This window comes from Bufo bufo, chromosome 5 (genome assembly GCF_905171765.1).
Source record: "Bufo bufo chromosome 5, aBufBuf1.1, whole genome shotgun sequence".
NCBI classification, from domain to species: Eukaryota; Metazoa; Chordata; class Amphibia; order Anura; family Bufonidae; genus Bufo; species Bufo bufo.
Genome location: NC_053393.1, coordinates 506,523,606 through 506,549,231, shown reverse-complemented (window position 1 = coordinate 506,549,231; position 25,626 = coordinate 506,523,606). Strand labels below are relative to the sequence as shown.

Below are 25,626 nucleotides of genomic sequence, written 5' to 3'. Positions count from 1 at the left end.
TTGCCGTTCCAGAACAAGGCAGAACAAAAGTTCATATTCACACTACTCCATAAAAGGAATCATTGTATTGCTCTGCCCAGCCCCTACCTATTTCTATCTGTAGTTTAGCATGTTCAAACTCTCCTTTAAATCTTAAAATGTAATACATTTCTCTATGTCACTCCAACGTACTCATAACCTTCAAAAGGTAACTGTTTAAACCTGTTTGAAGTCAGTGAGTATGTGTGTGTAAAAGTGTTGGCATATCATTAGCTGTGACTATAATTGCAGTGGTAGCAACAAGTAGGGTTTGGTAGTTTAGTAGCGATGTCTTATATTGATATTTTCTTGTTATTGGACCAAATAGGCGCAGAATAGATTGCATCCATAAATCCAATTTTGAAGTAATTACTAAGTAATTGTCAACTTTATATAATCATACAACACAGTTTTCAGGACTTTCATTACATAGGTTTTAATATATTATGAACAATATATGATTCAAATTATTACAAGAACTTTGGATAAACAATTATGGACAGTCTGGATCTGAGCAGAAACTATTATTATAATAACTGGATGTTATTTTCTGCTTATTTAAGTCCATTTCCCATGATACACCACCAAAACCTTGATTCTTGTTTGAGTAGCCTCCCACAGCAGGAAATATATCCATTTGAGATTGTATCTTCCTAGTATTGTCCTCTTTTCTACCACAATTGCCAAAAAAAGTTAAAAAAACAGGAAGGAAAACCAGTCCATGTAACATCCCAAATGCAATAACAAGAAACATAATTTTAAAAAACGTTCGGAAGATATAACTCTCAGCTGCAGCGAGGACTATAACCCCCAAGATGGTGGATAAAGCCCCCTGTACTATAGGATAACCCAGAGAATGTAAAGCATCAATCACCCTTTCATTTCCTTTGGCTTTGTGATTGGAGACATAAGCATATGTAATGTGAGCAGAAAAGTCTACAGAGAATCCAATGCAGATGACAAGGTTGATCATGGAGATGGAATCTAAGTTAACATCCCAATAAGCCATGAAACCAGTAACACCCACTATGATAGAAGCTATGGTAAATGTCACCCACAAGGAGCACAGAGGGTTTGGAATTAGGAGGAGCGAGATCACAAGCATGGCACCTGCAGCAACAGCAACATTCTGTATGGTGTTCTCTATGATTACGGCATATTGGTCAAAATATATAAATGCTGGATGATATACAAGAAGCGGGATCTCACAGCTCTTTGCTGTGTCCCTGACTTGGTTTAACATGTCTCTCTCATCCACCGCTGAAGTAACATTTACCGTCTGTATGAAGAAACGAGAAGCTCTTATAGCTCCTGACTGTATGTCCACGTCTTGTTTAAAATCTGGAAATCCCATAAACAATATTGACAAATTATAAATAAAGTTGCTCTTGTCACTAATGTTCAAGTTCATCTGGTTAGCCATCCCTCTGTATGCATTCAACCAGGACTCCGAGAAAGACTCACTAACGTAGGAGTTATTTATAAATGACTCCAGGCACCTGTCAATTTTACTCTGGACGTCGGAATCCCAGTATGAAACCTCCTCAGTCACCACAACCATAACTCTAGGACCATATTCTGAAAAATATAAATCCTCATTGTCATAGAAGGAACGAACATAAGAACTATCAGTAGCTAAATTCCTTAGATCAATCCCTTCCTGAACCTGAAAACACCCATAAATACTGCTGGCCAGATATCCCGCATATAGAAATCCAACAAGGACCTTGGTCCAGATGTTTGTGAGGAATGGGCCATAATACTTATGAAAAAAAATAGTCATGGGGTGGTCAATCTCTTTGCCAGTGTTTTGGCTGTACCCTCCTCCAACACAACACATGTTATATGCAGACGAACTTTGCTCATCACTCTTTTCTGACACTTTTTTACAAATGAGCCAGTGCCTGTTATTCTCCTCTCTTCTACCATTAAGAGCTAAGAAAGCCCCAAAAAATGTGATGTTATACAGAAAACAGAACAAGATGGCCGTCCCAGTGTATATACAGAATGACTGCACTGACTGGAAAGAGGTCAGAATTCCAATGTAGAAAGCTAGAACATCTGTGAGTGTTGTGATTGTTAGGGAGACAGCGGCTTCAGCGTACGTCTCTGCCATCCTTTCTTCAACTTTATGCTTTACTTTAGTTTGTTGCCAGCTGGAAATCATAATGAACATGTCGTCCACCCCGACACCTGGAAATATTTGTAAAATCTTTAGTTATAAAGAGCACTGTAATACATTACCTGTATCATGTCATTGTTCATTAGGACAATAAGTCTGATTGTTAATAATGTTACCTACAGTAACAGCACAATCCTTTCTGAGTATACAATTACAAAATCCAGCACTGCAACAGTTCATAAAAATGGTTTCTTTATTGGTAAAAGATTGCAAATCAGTAAAAAAAAGAAAATCGGTTATGCGTTTCTGGCTATACTAGCCTTTTCTCATGCTTTGAGTATAGGCTAGTACAGGTCCTTCTCAAAAAATTAGCATATTGTGATAAAGTTCATTATTTTCTGTAATGTACTGATAAACATTAGACTTTCATATATTGTAGATTCATTACACACAACTGAAGTAGTTCAAGCCTTTTCTTGTTTTAATATTGATGATTTTGGCATACAGCTCATGAAAACCCAAAATTCCTATCTAAAAAAATTAGCATATCATGAAAAGGTTCTCTAAATGAGCTATTAACCTAATCATCTGAATCAACTAATTAACTCTAAACACCTGCAAAAGATTCCTGAGGCTTTTAAAAACTCCCAGCCTGGTTCATTACTCAAAACCGCAAACATGGGTAAGACTGCCGACCTGACTGCTGTCCAGAAGGCCATCATTGACACCCTCAAGCAAGAGGGTAAGACACAGAAAGAAATTTCTGAACGAATAGGCTGTTCCCAGAGTGCTGTATCAAGGCACCTCAGTGGGAAGTCTGTGCGAAGGAAAAAGTGTGGCAGAAAACGCTGCACAACGAGAAGAGGTGACCGGACCCTGAGGAAGATTGTGGAGAAGGACCGATTCCAGACCTTGGGGGACCTGCGGAAGCAGTGGACTGAGTCTGGAGTAGAAACATCCAGAGCCACTGTGTACAGGCGTGTGCAGGAAATGGGCTACAGGTGCCGCATTCCCCAGGTCAAGCCACTTTTGAACCAGAAACAGCGGCAGAAGCGCCTGACCTGGGCTACAGAGAAGCAGCACTGGACTGTTGCTCAGTGGTCCAAAGTACTTTTTTTTGGATGAAAGCAAATTTTGCATGTCATTCGGAAATCAAGGTGCCAGAGTCTGGAGGAAGACTGGGGAGAGGGAAATGCCAAAATGCCTGAAGTCCAGTGTCAAGTACCCACAGTCAGTGATGGTCTGGGGTGCCATGTCAGCTGCTGGTGTTGGTCCACTGTGTTTTATCAAGGGCAGGGACAATGCAGCTAGCTATCAGGAGATTTTGGAGCACTTCATGCTTCCATCTGCTGAAAAGCTTTATGGAGATGAAGATTTCATTTTTCAGCACGACCTGACACCTGCTCCCAGTGCCAAAACCACTGGTTTACTGACCATGGTATTACTGTGCTCAATTGGCCTGCCAACTCTCCTGACCTGAACCCCATAGAGAATCTGTGGGATATTGGGAAGAGAAAGTTGAGAGACGCAAGACCCAACACTCTGGATGAGCTTAAGGCCACTATCGAAGCATCCTGGGCCTCCATAACACCTCAGCAGTGCCACAGGCAGATTGCCTCCATGCCACGCCGCATTGAAGCAGTCATTTCTGCAAAAGGATTCCCGACCAAGTATTGAGTGCATAACTGAACTTAATTATTTGAAGGTTGACTTTTTTTGTATTAAAAACACTTTTATTTTATTGGTCGGATGAAATATGCTAACTTTTTGAGATAGGAATTTTGGGTTTTCATGAGCTGTATGCCAAAATCATCAATATTAAAACAAGAAAAGGCTTGAACTACTTCAGTTGTGTGTAATGAATCTAAAATATATGAAAGTCTAATGTTTATCAGTACATTACAGAAAATAATGAACTTTATCACAATATGCAAATTTTTTGAGAAGGACCTGTATAGCCCCAAATCAAGAATCCAGATTTTATGACCTGCTGCAATGCTGGATTTTGTAATTGTATGCTGTGGAGTTCCAACTCTACATGACACAGTCCAGAAGAAGTGAGAGGCTATGGTTTGGTGAATGATCATTTATGAGTGATGGAAGTCTGTTCTATCATTTGGTCACCCATGCATTGGATCAGCTTTAAATTTTTGGCTTCTGCTTTTTATTTCCGCCAGTTTGGAAGATGATTATATAATGAATTGCTACGATCAAAATTGTGACTAAAGTCCTTACCTTACCAAAAATCGTACATACATTTTATTGCCTACCATTAACTATACCTATCAAAACTGTGCAAAAATTGCAATCAGACATGTTAACCTTCATTTGGGAAATGCATGCCCAAGAATGAATACGTTTTCTCTATTTTTTCCATTAAGAAGAGGAGGCCTGGATGTATCAGACATAGTTAGGTACTATTGAGCTAGCCTAATTGACTGACAAAAGGATTGGTGGGTACAATCTAACCGTCAAAAATGGCTAAAAATGGAAGAAGCATTTACCCCAGGCAACTCGCTCGGAGACCTACTAGGCACACATGGTGTTAAAAACTCCATGACCATTTCACTCCGTCTACCATGCAAACAACTTTACAAATTTGGGATTGTTTTATAAAGCATTTCAGCTATTTATCCCTATCGGCCTGATATACCACTCTGAGTTTTGGAATTTCATATTCCAGTTTAAAATTTTATTAGTTGGTTACAGAAAGCAGTTGACACCATTTGCCAGCTATTTTGCAGTGACAGCCAAGCCACATTTGAATAATGACATCATACTTCCTTAGTCAGAGGGATCGTTTGAGCGTGACATTAAACATGACACTACAGCTTCGCCCTCCTAGCTCTATGCTCTGACCTCTCCATGCTGTGCTCAGCTCCATGTACAGTACAGACCAAAAGTTTGGACACACCTTCTCATTCAAAGAGTTTTCTTTATATTCATGACTATGAAAATTGTAGATTCACACTGAAGGCATCAAAACTATGAATTAACACATGTGGAATTATATACATAACAAACAAGTGTGAAACAACTGAAAATATGTCATATTCTAGGTTCTTCAAAGTAGCCACCTTTTGCTTTGATTACTGCTTTGCACACTCTTGGCATTCTCTTGATGAGCTTCAAGAGGTAGTCCCCTGAAATGGTTTTCACTTCACAGGTGTGCCCTATCAGGGATTTCTTGCCTTATAAATGGGGTTGGGACCATCAGTTGCGTTGAGGAGAAGTCAGGTGGATACACAGCTGATAGTCCTACTGAATAGACTGTTAGAATTTGTATTATGGCAAGAAAAAAGCAGCTAAGTAAAGAAAAACGAGTGGCCATCATTACTTTAAGAAATGAAGGTCAGTCAGTCAGCCGAAAAATTGGGAAAACTTTGAAAGTAAGGGCTATTTGACCATGAAGGAGAGTGATGGGGTGCTGCGCCAGATGACCTGGCCTCCACAGTCACCGGACCTGAACCCAATCGAGATGGTTTGGGGTGAGCTGGACCGCAGAGTGAAGGCAAAAGGGCCAATAAGTGCTAAGCATCTCTGGGAACTCCTTCAAGACTGTTGGAAGACCATTTCAGGGGACTACCTCTTGAAGCTCATCAAGAGAATGCCAAGAGTGTGCAAAGCAGTAATCAAAGCAAAAGGTGGCTACTTTGAAGAACCTAGAATATGACATATTTTCAGTTGTTTCACACTTGTTTGTTATGTATATAATTCCACATGTGTTAATTCATAGTTTTGATGCCTTCATAGTCATGAAAATAAAGAAAACTCTTTGAATGAGAAGGTGTGTCCAAACTTTTGGTCTGTACTGTATGTTGCCCTATTCCTGTTCCCAGCCTCCGGCCTTCCTCTGGTGTATGGCCTCTCTCTGTCTGGAGCAATGTGTGTATTGCTGCAGACAGAGTTTTTTTTGATAATGTGCAAAGCACTGATTTTGAAACTGTGCAGCTGGGCTGGTACTTTTTCTGGCTTCTTCTCAGCGAGTTGTGGAATTGTGGACACTGACTGCTAAACCTTCCATTTGTGCATTGTCTGCCCTAAGCCCTCTTCTCTGCCTGGGGGTGACCCATACTACTGGCAGAACCAAGTGTCCTGGAGCCTGCTAAATGTGCAATACTCGCTTTTGTATCCCTGGCTTTTGTCCTGCATTATATTCCTAATATTCTCAAAACTACAGGAATGAAGTTTTTTGTTGCAGTAGTTGGACACGTTAAATACTCCTCTACTACCATGTAAACTATGTAATCTTTTGCAGGCCCAACAGTGGCTTCTCTTTCATGTTGTTTGTTCTGTCCCTCCTTTATATGATTCAAATCATGGTTGACTGCCAACGTTTCTACTTTATTCCCCATTTCCCCTATTGACAAGAGAACTATATAATCTATTTGGTGTGTTCTGTCTAATAACTTCTACCCATCTACTGCTACTACATAATGACTCTGATCGTTGTAATATACTGTACTTGCATATTTTGAACCGGTGGTGGTATATCAAGGGAACTGTTTAGCAGCTGACTCTGCCTACTTTTACTTTGCTTTTAAACTGAGGGTTAAATGCTTCTGGTGCTTGCGACACTTCTGAGACAGACTATCCCTTCATTTTGGGACTACACCCCACAGCTGGGAACTGCAGAAATATAGAGCAAGGACTTATCTGCTATATAGAGCCTTTTGGAAAACTACAGATTTGTGAAAAACTTTAAAATTGTACCTACTGCTTGTGATTGCACTGTGACACCCATCATCCTCAGTAAAGGGAGTGTTCTGTTTTAACCAAGTGGGCCTGGTCATTGACTCCAACATCCGCCAACCCTCCACCTGCTTTCCTGCCTTGCACTCTGATACCCATCCACCTAACATCAAGGGAACCCTTGATCACTAAGGTCACCACCTGGCAGGAGGCCCTAAAAGCCCAGGGTGTGCCATGAGGGGAAGAAGGGTTGCACCCTTTGTCCACTGTACACACAGCCTGGGGAAGCTCTGGAGCAGGATTAGCCACTGTGAGGACTATGACCACTCTTGTTGCCAATGCCACCACTTGAATAAGCATGCACTGAGTGGGACAATGTTTTCAATCTACTCACTCCTCATATTGTACACTAGACGGGATAATTAATATCAAAATATATTGACATAGAAGAGCGCATTGTTTATCTATATCAGGGGTCTCAAGCACGCAAACCCCTGTGCAATGACATCATCGCAACCTCCTGTGGCAGTTTTTTTGGCGGTGCAATGACATGGAAAGGCATTCCGGCATCAGGATGCCTAGTGGCCTGAGGCCTATGAGGCTGAACAGCAGGGACAAAATCCCTTGGTAAACAGACACTCACTGCCTTGAGGCGTTTCACTGGTAATTGACTCAGAGGGCCGCATGAGGCCCGTGTGTTTGAGACCTCTGATATAGCGCTCTTCCATGTCAATGTATTTTGAAATGACTTTACCCCGCTTGTGTATGAAGAGTGAGGGCATTATAAATAATGGAGCTACTACAGGAGGCATAATAAATATTAGGGTCAATATAAGGGGCATTATACCTACTGGGGGCACTACAGAGGACTTTATTATTACTGTGGGCTCTATAGCACAACATGGAGGGTATTGCTACTAATGGGGTCACTCTTGGGTAGCACTATCACCATTGGGGTACTTTGGGGGCACTATTACTATTAAGGGCAGTTTGGGCGCACTATTACTATGGGGGTGAACTATCGGTATGGAACTGTTATTTTTGCAGTATTGTGTTTGTGGGCATAAGGGAGCACAATGGGCAGAGGATTGAAGGCAGCAGGATGACAATGTTTTGGCACCAGGAGGAGGATAATGGAAAAGCGAGGAACCTAAGACGTTTTTGTGTGAAACTCTGCAGAGACCAGACACGGCTGAAAGAGGTTGCGAAAGAGGTCTGGTCCGAATGAAGAAGATGAGAAAAGAGAGCATCTACAAAAGAGATGTCACTGGATGTAAGAGGTATGTGGTGCTATATTCTATTAACAATCATTTTGCATTGTATTTAAAATGAACACTGCTTGTCAACTGGAATTTTTTTTCTACGTGAGGCCCATATATCTGGCTGAGTTTGAGATCCTTGATCTACTGTATATTGTGGAAAAGAATCAATATGTTTGATTTCTAGCTGTGATTTATATCTAGAGATGAGCGAATCGAATCCCACCAATTTCATCCGAATTTCAGGATAAATTTGATTCATCTAGAAGCCAAATTGCCTTGTGCTTTGTGTCAGCGAATCGATTTAACCTGAAATAGTATAAAAAACAAAAAAATTAAAACTTACCTCCTCCATTTGCTTGAAGATCTCAGTCGAAATCCAGCCGGCGTGATGACGCAATCTCGCGCCGCACAGGATTTCGGCCGAGATCTTCAAGCAAGATGGCGGCAGCCGGCCCGTTGCAAGCAAATGGAGGCGGTAAGTTTGATAAAAAAAAATTTTATTGTTAATTTTACACTCAGATGCCGTTGATCATGTATGAACGCAACATCTAAGGGGTACAATGACGGGGGCGGAGCTATCGCCACTCCCTGTCATTGCACCCACTACTTTTAAAAAAATGCGCTTTGTGACAAAGTAATTCGTCATGAAGTGAATTTATTTGTGAAATTCGGCGAATCAGCCGAATCAAACTTTTAAGAAATTCGCTTATCTCTATTTATATCCTGTACCTGTATATGTAATAGGCTGGAACGCATGATACTAAACCCTGCAAAGTGCTATGGTGCAGCATCGCCACCCATGACAGTTGCAAGTGTGCAAACCTGTCCACAGTGTCATTATGTCAACAAGCGAATCCGAACTGTTCGAGACAAGGTCTCGCATCCCAGCTAGCTCCAGAAGCTCAAAGAGATCAGTGAGCAGCTCCACAGTCGCCATTGCCCGCGCAAAAGCCGAAGCCGCCAAAATCCACGCGACATTTGCCGAACAAGAAAGACAATTAAAAATAGAGAAAGCACGCATGGAAGCAGCTCTGGAAAAGCTAACTGTGGAAAAGAAAGCTGCAGCTGCTGTAGCAGAAGCAGAGGCTTTGGAGGAAGCAGAAAACTCCACAAGCGATAGACTCAGCAACATAATTGGGCCTGAACCTGATCATCACAATAGCTCGCAACGTACTTCAGATTATGTCATGCAGCATGCTGAGTCGGATGACGACCTAAATTTGGGTCCAAGAGCAGCGTCAACCCCTGCTAAAGAGCCCCAGACTCCCGCCACACAACAAGTGACCTCAGCTAACCAGAAACCCTCCATTGAACGAGACAACAGTTTCATAGAGCATCAGCCCCCAATGCAACCTGCATTCAAACCTGCAAATGATCGCAGTATAGTCAAATCCTTTAAAGGGTTTCTATCACTTTGTATTACATAATTAGCTGTCAGACACTAGCGATCTGCTCAGTGTTGGACTGGAGTACCTAGGGCCCACCAGTAAAATTTATTTTGGGGGCCCACCAGTAAAATTTATTTTGGGGGCCCACCGTACGGATACATTAAAATATAATAAATCATTTAACAAGTTTTTTATATGAACATAGGCTGGTTGAGGTGCTGTACATTGAATATATGTATGTAGTGCAGTAAATCTACTTGTGCAGGGGGTGGGAGACTAGGGGCCCACCTTGCTCAGGGCCCACCGGGGGATTCCCCTGTACCCCTGTAGGCCAGTCCGAGCCTGGATCTGCTAGAGTCTGCTCTGGCCAACCATCCTACTATAATCGCTTGTGGGGCAGTGGTTTTGCTAAAAAACGTACTTTTATAAATATGCTAATGAGCCTCTAGGTGCTATGTGGGCGTCATTAGCACCTAGAGGCTCCGTCTACCTTAATAAACAGCCGCCGCCCAGCGCGTCCCTCCAGCCCGCCCATGTCCTCCTCCGTGTGACGCAGCAGACGATTTCTCGCGCATGCGCCGTGAGCGGCTGTATTCGGCGCATGCGCATTGAATGTCTGACCGCTCCCAGCTCAGACATCTCAAATGCGCCGAATACAGCCGCGCACGGCGCATGCGCGAGAATTCGTCCGCTGCGTCACACGGAGGAGGACATGGGCGGGCTGGAGGGACGCGCTGGGCGGCGGCTGTTTATTAAGGTAGACGGAGCCTCTAGGTGCTAATGACGCCCACATAGCACCTAGAGGCTCATTAGCATATTTATAAAAGTTTGTTTTTTAGCAAAACCGCTGCCCCACAAGCGATTATAGTAGGATGGTTGGCCAGAGCAGACACTAGCAGATCGCTAGTGTCTGACAGCTAATTATGTGATACAAAGTGATAGAAACCCTTTAAGAAAGAACAAGGGACTCTCCAAGTTTGATGACAGGCCTGAAAGCTATAGGTCATGGCGATCATCATTCAGAAATACAATCAGAGACCTGGATCTGTCTGCATGTGAAGAAGTTGATCTTCTTGTCAAAAGGCTAGGAAATGAGACTGTAGAGCATGCAAAGCGGATTAGAGCCATTAATATTAACTACCCAAACACAGGGCTAAAAATGATCTGGGAAAGACTTGAGGAGTGATACGACTCACCAGAAGTGATAGAGAACGCACTCTTCAAAAGAATTGAGGATTTCCCCAAGATTCAAAACAAAGGTTTCCGGAAGCTGAGAGAGCTGAGTGATCTGCTCGCAGAGCTCCAAGTTGCCAAAGCTGAAGGAGACTTACAAGGTCTGGCATTCTTAGATACTGCATGTGGTGTAAACCCCATAGTACAAAAACTACCTTACAACCTACAAGAGAAGTGGATTGCTCAAGGCTCCAGGTATAAGCAACAGCACAATTTCCCATTTCCTCCATTCTCATTCTTTGTGGACTTTGTGCACCAGCAAGCAAAGACTAGGAATGATCCCAGCTTTGACTTCTCGATGTTTGACAACACTTACCCCAAATCAGGTAAACCTGTCTCACTTCGTAACATGAAAAGTACACCTGTTGCAGTATACAAAACCAGTGTATATTTTAAAGACTCCTCAAACAATACTGCAGAGACTGAGAAGATCTCAACAAAGGATCCATGCAGAGAATGTCCTCTGCATAAGAAACCACACTCATTGCTGAAATGCAGAGGATTTAGAGAAAAACTTCTCAGGGACCACAAAACCTTCCTGAAGGAAAACCACATTTGTTACAGGTGTTGTACATCAACCTCTCATCTTGCAAAAGACTGTACAGCGAACATCAAATGCTTGGAATGTAACAGTGAAGAGCACCATACAGCTTTACACCCTGGGCCAGCTCCATGTACCCTCACAACCTCAGACCAGGCTGTAGAGCATGGCGGGGAGGAGAGAGACACCGTAACTCCTGAAGTGACACCCCAGTGCACTCAAGTCTGTGGAGAAGGTCTTAGTAACAAATCCTGCTCCAAAATTTGTCTTGTTACAGTTTATCCCATTGGTCATAAAGAGAAAGTGGTAAGGTTGTATGCCATCCTTGATGATCAAAGTAATAGATCTCTTGCTAAATCGGCTTTCTTTGATATCTTCAATATTAAAGGACACTGCCTTTTCGTATTCATTTAAGACTTGCACAGGTGTGAGTGAAGAAAAAGGCAGAAGAGCTACTGGCTTCCAAATCGAATCCATAAATGGTGAAGCATCCCTGCCTCTACCTACCTTAATCGAATGCAATCGGATGCCAAACAACAGAGAAGAAATTCCTACACCTGAGGCTGTATTACATTATGGACATCTGAAATCCATAGCGCATCTCATACCTGCACTCGACCCAGAGGCCCAAATAGTACTTCTACTCGGAAGAGATATCATAAGAGTCCACAAGGTGAGAAAACAAATAAACGGTCCTCACAGTTCTCTATATGCTCAGAAGCTTGACCTGGGGTGGGTCATTATAGGTGATGTCTGCCTACGAAATGTTCACAAGCCAACCATGGTGAATTCTCTTTACACGAATACCTTAGAGCAGCGGTCCCCAACAGCCGGGCCGTGGAGGATTGTTAGCCGGGCCGCGGCGATCAGAGCAGTCTTTAACTCTGTACTAATGAAGCGCTCCCATTATGGAAGCGCTTCATTAGTACAGAAGGACCAGGGAGCGGTGAAGGATCTGTACTCACCACTTCCTGGTCCTCAGCTTGGCTATCGGCTGTGCATGGCTGCGCACAGCGTGAGGTCTCTCTGTGACCTCACGCTGTGCGCCGCTATACACAGCCAGCCGACAGCAGAATGAAGAGGATTGCGATGGTGACCAGGAGCAGGAGAGGTAAGTGTTTTTTTTATTTTATTTTATTTGCACTGGGGGCTGATGGCTGACCTGGGGGACATGGGGCTGACATGAGGGACATGGGGCTGGCATGAGGGGCTAATGGGGGCTTATGGCTGACATGAGGGGCTAATGGGGGGGCTTATGGCTGACATGAGGGGCTAATGGGGGGCTTATGGCTGACATGAGGGGCTAATGGAGGCTTATGGCTGACATGAGGGGCTAATGGGGGCTTATGGCTGACATGAGGGGCTAATGGGGGGCTTATGGCTGACATGAGGGGCTAATGAGGGGCTTATGGCTGACATGAAGGGCTAATGGGGGCTTATGGCTGACATTGAGGGGCTAATGGGGGGCTTATGGCTGACATTGAGGGGCTAATGGGGGGCTTATGGCTGACATGAGGGGCTAATGGGGGGCTTATGGCTGACATGAGGGGCTAATGGGGGCTTATGGCTGACATGAGGGGCTAATGGGGGGCTTATGGCTGACATGAAGGGCTAATGGGGGGCTTATGGCTGACCTGAGGGGCTAATGGGGGGCTTATGGCTGACATGAGGGGCTAATGGGGGGCTTATGGCTGACATGAGGGGCTAATGGGGGGCTTATGGCTGACATGAGGTGCTAATGGGGGGCTTATGGCTGACATGAGGGGCTAATGGGGGGCTTATGGCTGACATGAGGGGCTAATGGGGGGCTTATGGCTGACATGAGGGGCTAATGGGGGGCTTATGGCTGACATGAGGGGCTAATGGGGGGCTTATGGCTGACATGAGGGGCTAATGGGGGGCTTATGGCTGACATGAGGGGCTAATGGGGGGCTTATGGCTGACATGAGGGGCTCATGGGGGGCTTATGGCTGACATTGAGGGGCTAATGGGGGGCTTATGGCTGACATTGAGGGGATGATGGGGGGTTTATGGCTGACATTAGGGGGGTTTATGGCTGACATTGGGGGGGTTGATCTGAGCCATTGGGGGTCTGATCTGAGGTCTGATTAACATTGGGGGTCTGATTGCTGGTCTGACCTGAGGTGTAATGAAAAATATTTTTTTCTTATTGTTCTCCTCTAAAACTAGGTGCATCTTATAGGGCGAAAAATACGGTACAGTGCAGCAGAGACCAGTGCAGCAGAGACCATAGTAAGTTTATATAGTCATTATATAGTGTTATATATTTTAATATGCACCTTGTGTTTTGTTATGCGCGTGAATCAGTCAGCCCCGCCCACCCCCTAAGCCCCGCCCCAGAACCCCCGGGCCCTGGGAAAATTGTCTTGCATGAATCCGGTCCTTGGTGCAAAAAAGGTTGGGGACCACTGCCTTAGAGAACGGACGTCCATCCCTCTTTCAGCCTTGTCCTAACAGATTCCTTGTAAGAGAGAAGCCGGCAAGTGTGCTATATCCTGACTTTATAGAAATCGAGAATCATTCTTGTGGTGGAGACCAAGACCACTTAGGGTGCACGGTGTTCCAGAGGACAAAGGAAGATCATAAGATAGCTCCCTCTATTGAATATGAGGCCTTCTTAAACATAATGGAGCAAGAATTCCTCAAGGATAAAACGAACACCTGGGTTGCACCACTACCTTTCAGAACACAGAGACGCCATCTTCCCAACAACAGGGATCAGGCCTTTAAACGCTTCTGTTCACTCAAACGCAACTTTCAGAAAAGACCAGAGATGATGGAACATTTTTTCTTATTCATGAGCACGATATTGGAGAACAGTCATGCAGAAGTAGCTCCACCCCTAAAGGAAAAGGAAGAATGCTGGTACCTACCAATCTTTGGCGTTTACCACCCTAAGAAGCCAGGACAAATCCGAATAGTATTTGACTCCAGTTCACAATATGAGGAAGTCTCTCTCAATGATGTTCTTTCGACAGGACCAGACCTCAACAACACACTTCTCGGTGTCCTCATCAGATTCCGTAAAAAATCCATTGCTGTAGATGCCGACATACAACAAATGTTCTATTGTTTCCTAGTTAAAGTAGAGCATAGAAACTTCTTGAGATTCTTTTGGTTCAAGGACAAGGACCCTACCCAAGACATGGTAGAATATTGCATGAAGGTGCATGTTTTCGGCAACAGCCCATCTCCTGCAGTTGCTATTTATGGACTCAGACTTTCCGCCCAAGAAGATGAAAAAGACTATGGGGAGGACGTTAAGAAGTTTGTTGAAAGACACTTCTATGTAGATGATGGCTTAAAGTCGCTACCTCACCAAAGGCTGCAATCAGTCTACTCAAATGGACTCAAAGTATTCTTTCCTGTTCAAACCTCAGACTGCATAAGATAGCTTTGAACAGCAAGGCTGTTATGGAGGCCTTTCCTACTCAAGATCATGCCAGTGATTTGAAAGATCTAGACTTGGCGACAGACCCAATACCTATGTAGCGCAGCTAGGGCTTAGCTGGGACCTCAAGTCTCACACCTTTACCGTTCAGGTCAACCAAGAACAAAAACCCTTCACACGACGTGGAGTCTTATTCACCATTAACAGTCTGTATGATCCACTTGGATTAGCAGCCCCTCTGACTATCCAAGATAAGACTCTGCTCAGAAAGTTAACAACAGATTCATGTAATCGGGATTCACCACTTCCCTCAGTGAAAGAGGCACTATGGATAACATGGAGAGACTCTCTAACGGCATTATCTAACTTACGTATATATAGGCCATATGCCCACTTCTCTCCTGCAGAGGTTCAGTCCTGACAGCTGTGCATATTTTTTGATGCTCCAGTAAAAGCAATCACTGCAGTCGCTTACCTTAAAACTATAGACATTAAAGTCCTAATTGGCTTTGCTATTGGCAAGGCAAAGCTGGCACCAAGTTCTGAGCTTACCATACCAAGACTGGAACTTTGTGCTGCTGTTCTGGCAGTAGAACTAGCAGACCTTATTGTGTCAGAAATAGATATAAAACTTGATAGTACAGTATTTCATACAGACAGCAAAGTAGTGTTGGGCTACATTTACAATGAGACTAGGAGATTTTATGTCTATGTTCATAACAGAGTTCAAAGAATCAGGAGGTCGACATGGCCTACTCAAGATTCTGATCTGAGACACATGTAGTTTACATGTGAATATGGATGTTCTATGGTTTTGTTTTTTCCTTTTCCAAAATGGAGGAGTGAGCCTCACATCCAATGTTGCATTAGGCTTGTGAGTGCTCACTTTTCCCATATTTAATATGGCCACTGCATATCCCATGGATTCAGTGTGGATGTCTGACATGCTGGCAATGTTATTCCTCTCAGACTCACAGGCATGCGCAGTTAGCTAATTACAACGGTGTACATGGCGCTCCTCGATTCATGCTTTATTATGTGGTAAGTATGGTCATTTCCCGTCATTCTGGACTATATCTATTTCACATGGCCAATTGTATTTTACATCTGGATTATTATTGAGAGACGCTCCCATTAATTGAATGCAATTGCACATTACTGAATTATGGACACTTTATATGAATAAGGGTATATATTTCAAATGTGATAATAGTATATATTATGTATTTTTACACTGCACATAGCACTTTACAATGTGTAATCATGTATTAATTGTTTGCTTTATTTTATTATTTAATGTAATCATTCAAAATTTAAATTTTGCCTTTATATAGCCCACTTTGTGATCAATACACTTGCTTGAGAAAGGCTCAATTGATGAGTTGAAATGTTGCGACCACATGGGTAAATAAATATAATTTATTATTCATTTTTCTGTGAGAGTACTGTCTTTTTATAATTTTTGGATTGTATGTCTAGTCTTTTGGCTTGCACCTCCAACTTCGTATCTATTAATCTATTTGAGAAAGGTTCTAGGGTTGAGCCAAAACGTCGTGTATCCACATGGGTGAATAAAAGTATTATATTTTTCATTTTTACTGACTTTACATTGCTGCCTTTTTGCTTTTTTGTATACTGAGTAATAGTCTAGCCCCCTGAGTCGTGCACCCTTTTTTTGTTTAAGCTTTGAATTAGTGCTGCCAGATTTCTGCTATCTATCTATCTATCTATCTATCTATCTATCTATCTATCATACAGTAACTTACCTAAAATAAGAAATGGAGCATTTGCAACAGTGACAACAAAAGGCACTCCACAAATTAATAAAAGGCCAAAACTGGAGAGAACAGCTAATCCGGAAGAAAGGACTCCAAAGACAGCCACCCAGGATTTGTTCCTCACACAATCAAGTCTGTAAAAAAAGGAAATAGGACAAATAAACACCCAAATATGGTTTCATGTACAGTTTTTTTCTTAAAAAGATAAGGTTTTTGTGATAGATCTTGATGCAGTTTTTGAGTCAAAGTGGATTCAAAATGAAGAGGGAATGAAAATAAATAAATTAATAAAAAAATAAAAATAAAAAGAATAAAGGAAGGACTTATACTTCTCCTTCCTACTGGATAAATTTCTGGCTTTGGCTACAAAAACTGGTAAAAAAACTGCAGCTATTAAAAACAAACTGTGTATGGACTAGCCTTAATCTGTCACCTAAATATGTTGCCCTTCTTAAGGCCTAACATATTGTGCCTTGAGGTTAATAAGAGCAATGAAAGTGTAAAATAAAAAAATAAAAATTGTGTTTTCTAAAAAAAAAGTTTAACGTAAATTAAATAATAAAAAAAATTTGAAAATAGAAAAAAAAAAAAAATAGACATATTTGGTATTGCAGCATCCGTAATGACCGCCTCTATAAAAATATCACATCTCTATAAAAAAAAGTCATCTCATCCCGCAAAAAATTAGCCCCCACACAAAACCATAGCCAGAAAAAAAATTAATGGCTCTAAGAAAATGGCAACACAAAAACATGATTTTTTTTATTTAAATGTTCTTATAGTGTGAAAAAAAGTATCGCTGCGTCCGTAAAGACCGGATCTACAAAAATATTACATGATCTACCCTTCTACTCTATCAAGTGAACGGTGTAAAAAAAAAAGCATAGAAAAATTACACCAAACAGCTTTTTTTTGTGAGTTCACCTCCCAAAAAATTAGATAAAAAGCTACCAGAAACTAAATGTACCCCAAAATGGTGCCAATAAAAACTACAGTTTGTCTCACACAAAATAAGCCCTCACGCAGCTCAGTCAACAAAAAACTATCGCTCTTAAAAACCACAATAGAAAATTCCATGTTAGAAAATCCAGATGCCACTCCTTTCCTTCTGAGCCCTGGCGTATTCCCAAATAACAGTTTATGACCACAATTGGGGTGTTACTGTATTCAGGAGAAAGTGGGGAGCAAATTGTGGGGGATATGCTCCTGTTCTCTTTTATGAAAAAAATTGTTTGGGCCTAAATTACCATTTTCTTGTAAAAAAAAAATGTAATTTTTCATTTTCACAGTCAAGGGTTATAAATTCTATGAAACCTCTGTTGAGTCAAAGTGCTCACTATTGTATTTTACATTTAGTCGTGAGACTAATAATTGCCTACTCTTGACGTGCGCTTTTTTTGAATTGGTGATTTTTGTTTGTTAAAAATTAACTTTTATTTGGTTTTAATTAAATAAACAGTGATAACTTATACCTAACCTACCTAAATAATTAAAACTCTCATCAATGGACTTTGACAGTGCTGTACTATATAAATTCATCTGCTGACAGTCATTTATGCATTGGTAATTTAACTTTATGTAGCTGGCTATTTGCTTGTCTGCTAAGATGGATACTTTGTATCTACTGTGTTGTAGCGATGACTTGCTACATTGTCAGCTGGCTGTTTGTTATTGGTATCGGTCGGCTCTATATAGTAGCGTTTTGTGGTATTAGGTTTGCTGCGCTTGCTGCTTACTGCCTATCTAAATGCTCGAGTTCATTCAATTTGTATTCTGGTTTGCTGCGCTTGCTGCCTACTACCTGTTTAAATGCTTAGATTCATTCAATTTATAATGTAGTACCAGCACAGTCTTTGCTATGCAGCCTCCTGATGGCGGCGAAATGACTTGCTAGATTGCCGACTCGTTGTTTGGTAGCCAGCACTATCTAGATCTGTCCACTGTGACCTAAAAACTTAGCGCTGCCCCCCGACATGTTTCGCCATGGATATGGCGTCCTCAGGGGATCGGGCAGACTGCCCGATCCCCTGAGGACGCCATATCCATGGCGAAACATGTCGGGGGGCAGCGCTAAGTTTTTAGGTCACAGTGGACAGATCTAGATAGTGCTGGCTACCAAACAACGAGTCGGCAATCTAGCAAGTCATTTCGCCGCCATCAGGAGGCTGCATAGCAAAGACTGTGCTGGTACTACATTATAAATTGAATGAATCTAAGCATTTAAACAGGTAGTAGGCAGCAAGCGCAGCAAACCAGAATACAAATTGAATGAACTCGAGCATTTAGATAGGCAGTAAGCAGCAAGCGCAGCAAACCTAATACCACAAAACGCTACTATATAGAGCCGACCGATACCAATAACAAACAGCCAGCTGACAATGTAGCAAGTCATCGCTACAACACAGTAGATACAAAGTATCCATCTTAGCAGACAAGCAAATAGCCAGCTACATAAAGTTAAATTACCAATGCATAAATGACTGTCAGCAGATGAATTTATATAGTACAGCACTGTCAAAGTCCATTGATGAGAGTTTTAATTATTTAGGTAGGTTAGGTATAAGTTATCACTGTTTATTTAATTAAAACCAAATAAAAGTTAATTTTTAACAAACAAAAATCACCAATTCAAAAAAAGCGCACGTCAAGAGTAGGCAATTATTAGTCTCACGACTAAATGTAAAATACAATAAAAAGTGCCTCTACGTGCGCTGGGTATACACCAGTGTAATATTGAAAGTGCTCACTACACCCCTTAAAAATAATTGGGTGGTGTAGTTTACAAAATGTGGTCATTATTTTTGAAGAATAGCCCACTTTGTAGTACCTTGGTGAGGTAATCTCAGTATGATAATATGTTCACTTTATTAGAATCCGGTCAACTAATTAATTCCCAATAGGACTATAGAGCCGCTGGGAAGCTATTTACTAAGGGCTCATGCACACGACCGTTGTTGTTTTGCGGTCTGTTTTTCATGGATCTGTTGTTCCGTATCTGAGTTTTTTTTTTCTCTGATTTAAGTCCTCTTCCGTTCTGTTATTCCACAAAACATATCCATATGGTTTCCGTATGCGATTTGTTTTTTGCGGATCGGAAATGGAAACAGTAACTTATTCATCACCAAACACATGAGCAATATGGGCTGGGAATAGCATTTCTACAGTATGGATCTGCAAAATACGGATGAAATACGGATGACATACGGATGTGTTCCGTGTGCGTTCTGTATTTTTTGCCGACCCGTTGACTTAAATGGGGCCTCGAACCGTGATTTGCGGACAATAATAGCATATGCACTACTTTTTTGCGGAACAGAAATACGGAAACGGAATGCACACGGAGTACCTTCCGTTGTTTTTGCGGACCATTAAATGGTTCCGCATACGCAAAAAAAACGGAACAGAAACGGATAGAAAATACGTTCGTGTGCATGAGCCCTAACTCTTGGAGTTCTCTTAGAGATTTTTTGGGAATAAAGGGCTCTCTTTGTTGTACCCCTCTTTGGTATAATTATTATTTTCAAGCTCTTGATGAATTGGCTGGTGATCAGTACTGGCAAAAAAATGATATCTTTTATGTTGCACAGGTGGTTGGGAATGGGGATATACTTCCATTTTTGGAGTTAGCACAAAGAGAAAACATATTGAATTTATCCTGGTTTAGGTATTTTCAGTTACAATTGGCACTTGCGAGTGTAGAGAGAAAAGTGCTTTTTGAGATAGATACTTTTACACCTTTGAATCACTTGAAAGGGAATGTGGGTCAGAAGGTTAAGATTTCTCAACTTTACTTAAAACACGTTTACTTAAAACACGATTTAATAATGCACGTTCTCCGGGACAACAGGCTTTGCAAATTGACTGTCCAAGGATTCGTCTCGAAGACTGGGATAATATATTGGTGAATTTAAGTTTAGTGTCTTATAACTTTAATCACGTTTTGGTTCAATTTATTATTTTGCACAGAATCTATATTACACCTGTATGGCTTAATAAATGTGGTTTAAGGAATACCGCTAACTGTCCACGGTGTGACTCACCTGGGGCGGATCACTTGCATATGTTTTGGTCTTGTATAGAGTTGAAACAATATTGGGGGGCAATTTATGATTTTATTACCCAGAAATTGAAAGTTGGGATTCCATTCTCGGTGGAATGCTGAGTACTGAGTGACCTCTCCAAGGTAGAATGTCATAAATATAAAAGGATACTTTTGATCAAAATAATGTTCTTGGCGAGACTTTTGATTTCACGGGCTTGGTTCTCTCGAAATACTCCAAGTATTTCTACATGGCTAAACCTTGTTAATAAGATTAAGAGATATGAAAATATTTTATATAAACAAAGAAACACTGAGGAAAAATGTATTAGAATTTGGGGAGAATGAAAGTTCTAATGCTCTCCTGCCTCTATTCCCTCATTATTCCCCTTCTTGTCTTGTTGGGGGATGGGAGATGCATCGCGAGGGTTGGTTGGGGGGGAACTAGGGGGGTAAAGGTTAATAGGGGAAATAAAATATATAATAATGTCCTTTTTACTGAATTGTATTGTTTGAACTTCTAATAAAAATTAAATAGAAAGTTTGGGCCTAAATCACCATTTTCTTGTAAAAAAAAATAATTTATTTTTCATTTTCACAGCCAAGAGTTATAATTTCGATGAAACGCCAGTTGAGTCAAAGTGCTCACTACTCCTCTTAAAAATTCCTTGGGTGGTGTAGTTTACAAAATGTGGTCACTTTTTGGGGGTTTTCACTATGGGGGTACCTCAGGGTCTCTTCAAATGCAACATAGTGCCCTAAGACCATTCCAGCAAAATCTGCCCTCCAAAAACCATATGGCGCTCCTTGCCTTCTGTGCCCTGACGTGTGCCCATAGAGCTGTATATGATCACATATGGGGTGTTTCTGTAAACTGCAGAATCAACAATAAATATTGAGGTTTGTTTTGTTGTTAACCCTTGATGTGTTACAGGAAAAAAATTATAAACATGGAAAATCTGCAAAAAAAAAAGTGACATTTTGAAATTTCACCTCTATTTTGCTTTAATTCCTGTGGAATACTTAAATGGTTAACAACATTTTTATTTTTGAATAGTTTGAGCGGTGTAGTTTCTAAATTGGGGTATTTATGCGTGGTTTCTATTATGTGAGCGCCTCAAAATGACTTCAGAACTGAACTGGTCCTTAAAAAATAGATTTTGGAAATTTTCTTAAAAATGTCAAAAATTGCTTATAAAATTCTAAACCTTCTAACATCCTAAAAAAAAATAATAATTACATTACTAAAATGATGCCAACCTAAATTAGACATATGTTGAATGTTAATTAATGAGTATTGTATGAGGTAAACAGTGGATTTTTTCAAATTTTTTACTTTTCAAATTTTTTTTTATAAATAAAGGCGAAATATATTGACTCAAATTTACCATTAACATGATGTAAAATGTGTCACGAGGAAATAATCTCTGAACGGCTTGGATAAGTAAAAGCATTCCAAAGTTATTACCACATAAAGTGACATATGTCAGATTTGCTAAATTAGGACCGGTCAGGAAGGGGGCAAATGGCCCGGTCTGGAAGTGGTTACAGATACTAAAGTGTGCAAAGCTCATGCATACCATAAATATATACATCAACAAGAGTGTGTGCTCTTAAAAATACTGGAACAGAGGCCATGTAATAAATGGTCATCATCCACATGTGTGTTAAAAATATATACTGTACATGGAAAAAAGCTTCAATGTTACCAACATTTACATTTTCAAAGACCTCAAAAACATACCGTTTCTAAAATATAAGCTAATAATTAATACACTACCACCTTCATGCAACTTTGCAGCAAACAGTGATTAGCAAAATTAAACACAAATTCAAATTTGCGACTAAAATGAGTACTCTGAGTCCTTATGCAAAAAATTGTAAGATGTGAGAAATTCATAAATACAGCACCACATATACACTGCAGTGAGAGAGAGTGCACTATGCAAGTGCTTCTCCGTCCTTGTTCTAGGAATTGGACCCTCACTGATCAAAACTTTTTAGAAGGCTCAATGACCCTTTAATGCTTTTTGCTGTTTTTATGCATTTCTAACTATCTGTGCCTTTACTAAATGCCATTATGTTGTAAACTAACTAAAATTGTTAGCCATTTTAAATTAGTTGTCCTATGGATAAAAATTTCTTAGAAAATGAGCAGAGTGGGTTACAAAAATAAATGAAACAAGCAATACTAACCCCACCAGTCTCCAATGTTGCTGAGAGCTGGGCAGCATCAGAATGGCAGTGACTGGGGATGGGTGAGCTGTGTATTTCTTGTTTAATTTTTAGCCCATCTTTTACTAAATGATGAACAAATGAACAATCATCTTACCTGATGCATGACACAATTGAAAAGAAGATGGTAATAAAGTACGTTATAGAAAACAGTGGAATCACAGTTGATGTTATGCCTTCAAATTCTTGCTGCCTTGATACTGATGAGAAGTAAGATACCTATTAAATAGTAAAGACACTTTATTGTACATTGTACTAATGTACAGTCGATATAAGTTCTGCTGCTGTATTTCTTCACTTCTTTCCAGTTCATTTTTATTTAGTGATAGTATTCACTTCATTTGGCATGTAATTTTCTGCAGCATATAGTTTCCAAAGTTACAGTAAAGGTTACTCAACCTGAAAATCTAATTTAAAAAATCTTTGGATTACTATAGACTAGAGATGAGCGAATCGAATCCCACAAAGTGGAATTCGATCCGAATTTCAGAATAAATTAAATTTGCCTCAAGCCCGAATTTCCTCGTGCTCCGTGTTAGCAAATCGATTTAACATGAAATAGTGTAAAACACCCAAAAAAATATCATACTTAACTCCTCCATTTGCTCACGACGTGCTGCCAGCCACCGACTTGATTGCAGATCTCGGCCGAAATATTGTGTCACGCAAGATTTTAGGCCAAGTCTTCAAGCAAGATGGTGGCTAGCCCGTCGCGAGAAAATGTAAGAGGTAAGTTTGATGAAATTTTTTTATTTTGCACTGTTTTTACACTCAGATGCCGCGATCATGTATGACTGCGGCATCTGAGGGGTACAATGATGGGGGGGGGGGGGGGGGGGCTATCGCAGCTCCCTGTCATTACACCTGCTACTTTTGTAAATTTGTAAAATTTGGCAAATCAGCCGAATCAAACTTTCTGCAAATTCGCTCATTTCTACTATAGACCATTCATACAAAAAATAAATAAATAGAACTACATGACTTTTACATCTAATAAAATACAGGGTATGTAGTTTTCTTTTTAGATATTCCGCATTTGGAGGATTCAATCTAAGCCTTTAAAATTGTAAAACACACAACAAAAAGAAAATGATAAATCAATGAAAATGTTTTTGCTTTGAACAGTTTACCACAATATTATAGTGGATAGATGTAGAAGGTTGCATAGACAGATAAGACAAAATCATTGATAGAATAAATATCTATGATTTACCTGCTGTTCTAGAAGAAAAAAAAAATAATTTGTTCATCAAAATTAGTCATGCATATCAATAAATGGTGATAGCCACAGTTAGTAAATGTAACTTGTCTGATATTTAATCTGCAATACTAAAACTGCTATGATCATATTTTCATTAAATGTAAGACATACAAAATATTTCACATTTTCCATTTTTTCATCAATAGTTTTCTAGTGGTTTAAGAAAATTGGAAGCCAAAATCTCAAACAAGTTAACAGTAGGGAACAAGTCTAAATACCATGTCATGGCTGATTTTTCATTTGTAACTGGAGTGGTTCTTAAAATTAATAGTGATATCTCAGCTTTTCTTGACAAATACTGCTACGACGACTACTACTACTATATCAAAGGCAGCAGTAATATAATTTTATGTCATGAAAAATAAATGGTTATTTTTATAAATGCATAACAGTAATAATATTCACATGATAAAATCTTAAGGTTATCTCATATGGCTTCTTTACCTGTATATTCTTCAGTTGTAGTTTGTCTACATTTTCTGAGATGGATTTGATGAAGTGATTGATCCATTGCAGGCTATCATTCTGGTCCTTCTTGTTGTCTTCTCTAAGGTAGTACATTAACTTTAATGCTTTGGCTTTCTGCAAGACTTTGTCTGAATCCAATGTCACCCCACCTATGTACTGGCCTAGAAAAATTCTTCCTTGCAGCATGGGGTACGTTATACGTATTGTTTCTATTAAACTGACATTATCTTTTACTAAAGATAGGAGCGGATTAGCTGGGATACATTGCATATCCTGGTCCTGAGCACACAACTGCTGAAAACTAAGAACTGCACCAGGTTCAGATAGTTGGATTGTGAAGTTCTGCACCATCTCATCCAGCTGCATAAGCTCTCTGAACGTGTTAACATTTATGACATTATCAGACGTGCTGACTGCTAAGAGAGAGACAAATGTACCTTCTGTGTATAGTCGCTGTGCAGAAAACTGCCCCGAGTCCTTGGTGGGAAAATGCAACTTTACAAATTCTCTTTCACTTTTAGCTGGACCCAAAGTTGGTGTGAACTGATCCTCTATGTCATTCGCTTGTCTCTGAGGTAAAAAGTAAAAACCAGCCCCCAACCCAGCAGATAAAACTAAAGGAATTGCTAGGAACCACCAGGGGTACCTTCCCACCAGCTTACCAAGACCACCAAAACCAAGAGCCAGAGGTCTCTGAATACAGTCTGTCCGACATTGAGGCATTCTTAATATCTGAAAGTAAAGTAACAGCGCAGTTTACTAGTAACAGTCATAATATAAATGTAGACCTTGGTACAGTAGATTAGTGATGTAGCAGTAAAACAATTTAGCTTCAGGATGTTTGATAACATCCTGATGGCTTTTCAAAGAATCGTATGCAACCTTTGTAATTGCTGTGATATTAATTATTCACTCTACAAACAATGTTGTTAAGTGCTAGTTAAAAGTATTTCAATGTCTTCTATTTGTCTATATTAATCACACTTTTTCAATAAAATAGGCTTTCTTTGTGCAAAAGTACTAAAACATAAACAACAAAACTATTCATATTTGATATCACTGCAATCGTAATAATTGGTGGAATATAGCTGTCATTTTTACTGCCCTAAAATAACAGTGTCAGTCTTGCTGTTTTTTTTCACCACTGTTAAAAAAATACTCGCAAATAATGTCATTG

General features: G+C 40.4%; 1 protein-coding gene across 1 annotated transcript; it reads right to left on the bottom strand.

Annotated features, from left to right (window-relative positions):
• Nucleotides 1–511: 511 nt before the first annotated feature.
• LOC121002602 (patched domain-containing protein 3-like) lies at nucleotides 512–25,172 on the bottom strand. The gene is made up of 4 exons (XM_040434047.1): nucleotides 24,426–25,172; nucleotides 22,818–22,939; nucleotides 16,435–16,580; nucleotides 512–2,211 (listed from the first exon to the last, which is right to left on the bottom strand). Exons 1-4 carry the CDS (start codon nucleotides 25,170–25,172, stop codon nucleotides 512–514), a joined length of 2,715 nt encoding a protein of 904 aa, XP_040289981.1.
• Between the last annotated feature and the right edge of the window lie 454 nt (nucleotides 25,173–25,626).

What these genes read in the sequence shown, in the direction of transcription:
- LOC121002602 (XM_040434047.1), bottom strand. Translation starts at nt 25,172, where the DNA reads ATGCCTCAATGTCGGACAGACTGTATTCAGAGACCTCTGGCTCTTGGT. An exon ending in TACAACTGAAGAATATACAG is followed by an intron (nt 22,940 to 24,425) that starts GTAAAGAAGCCA and finishes ACTATTTAATAG; the next exon opens with GTATCTTACTTCTCATCAGT. An exon ending in TGCTCCATTTCTTATTTTAG is followed by an intron (nt 2,212 to 16,434) that starts GTAAGTTACTGT and finishes AAATATTTCCAG; the next exon opens with GTGTCGGGGTGGACGACATG.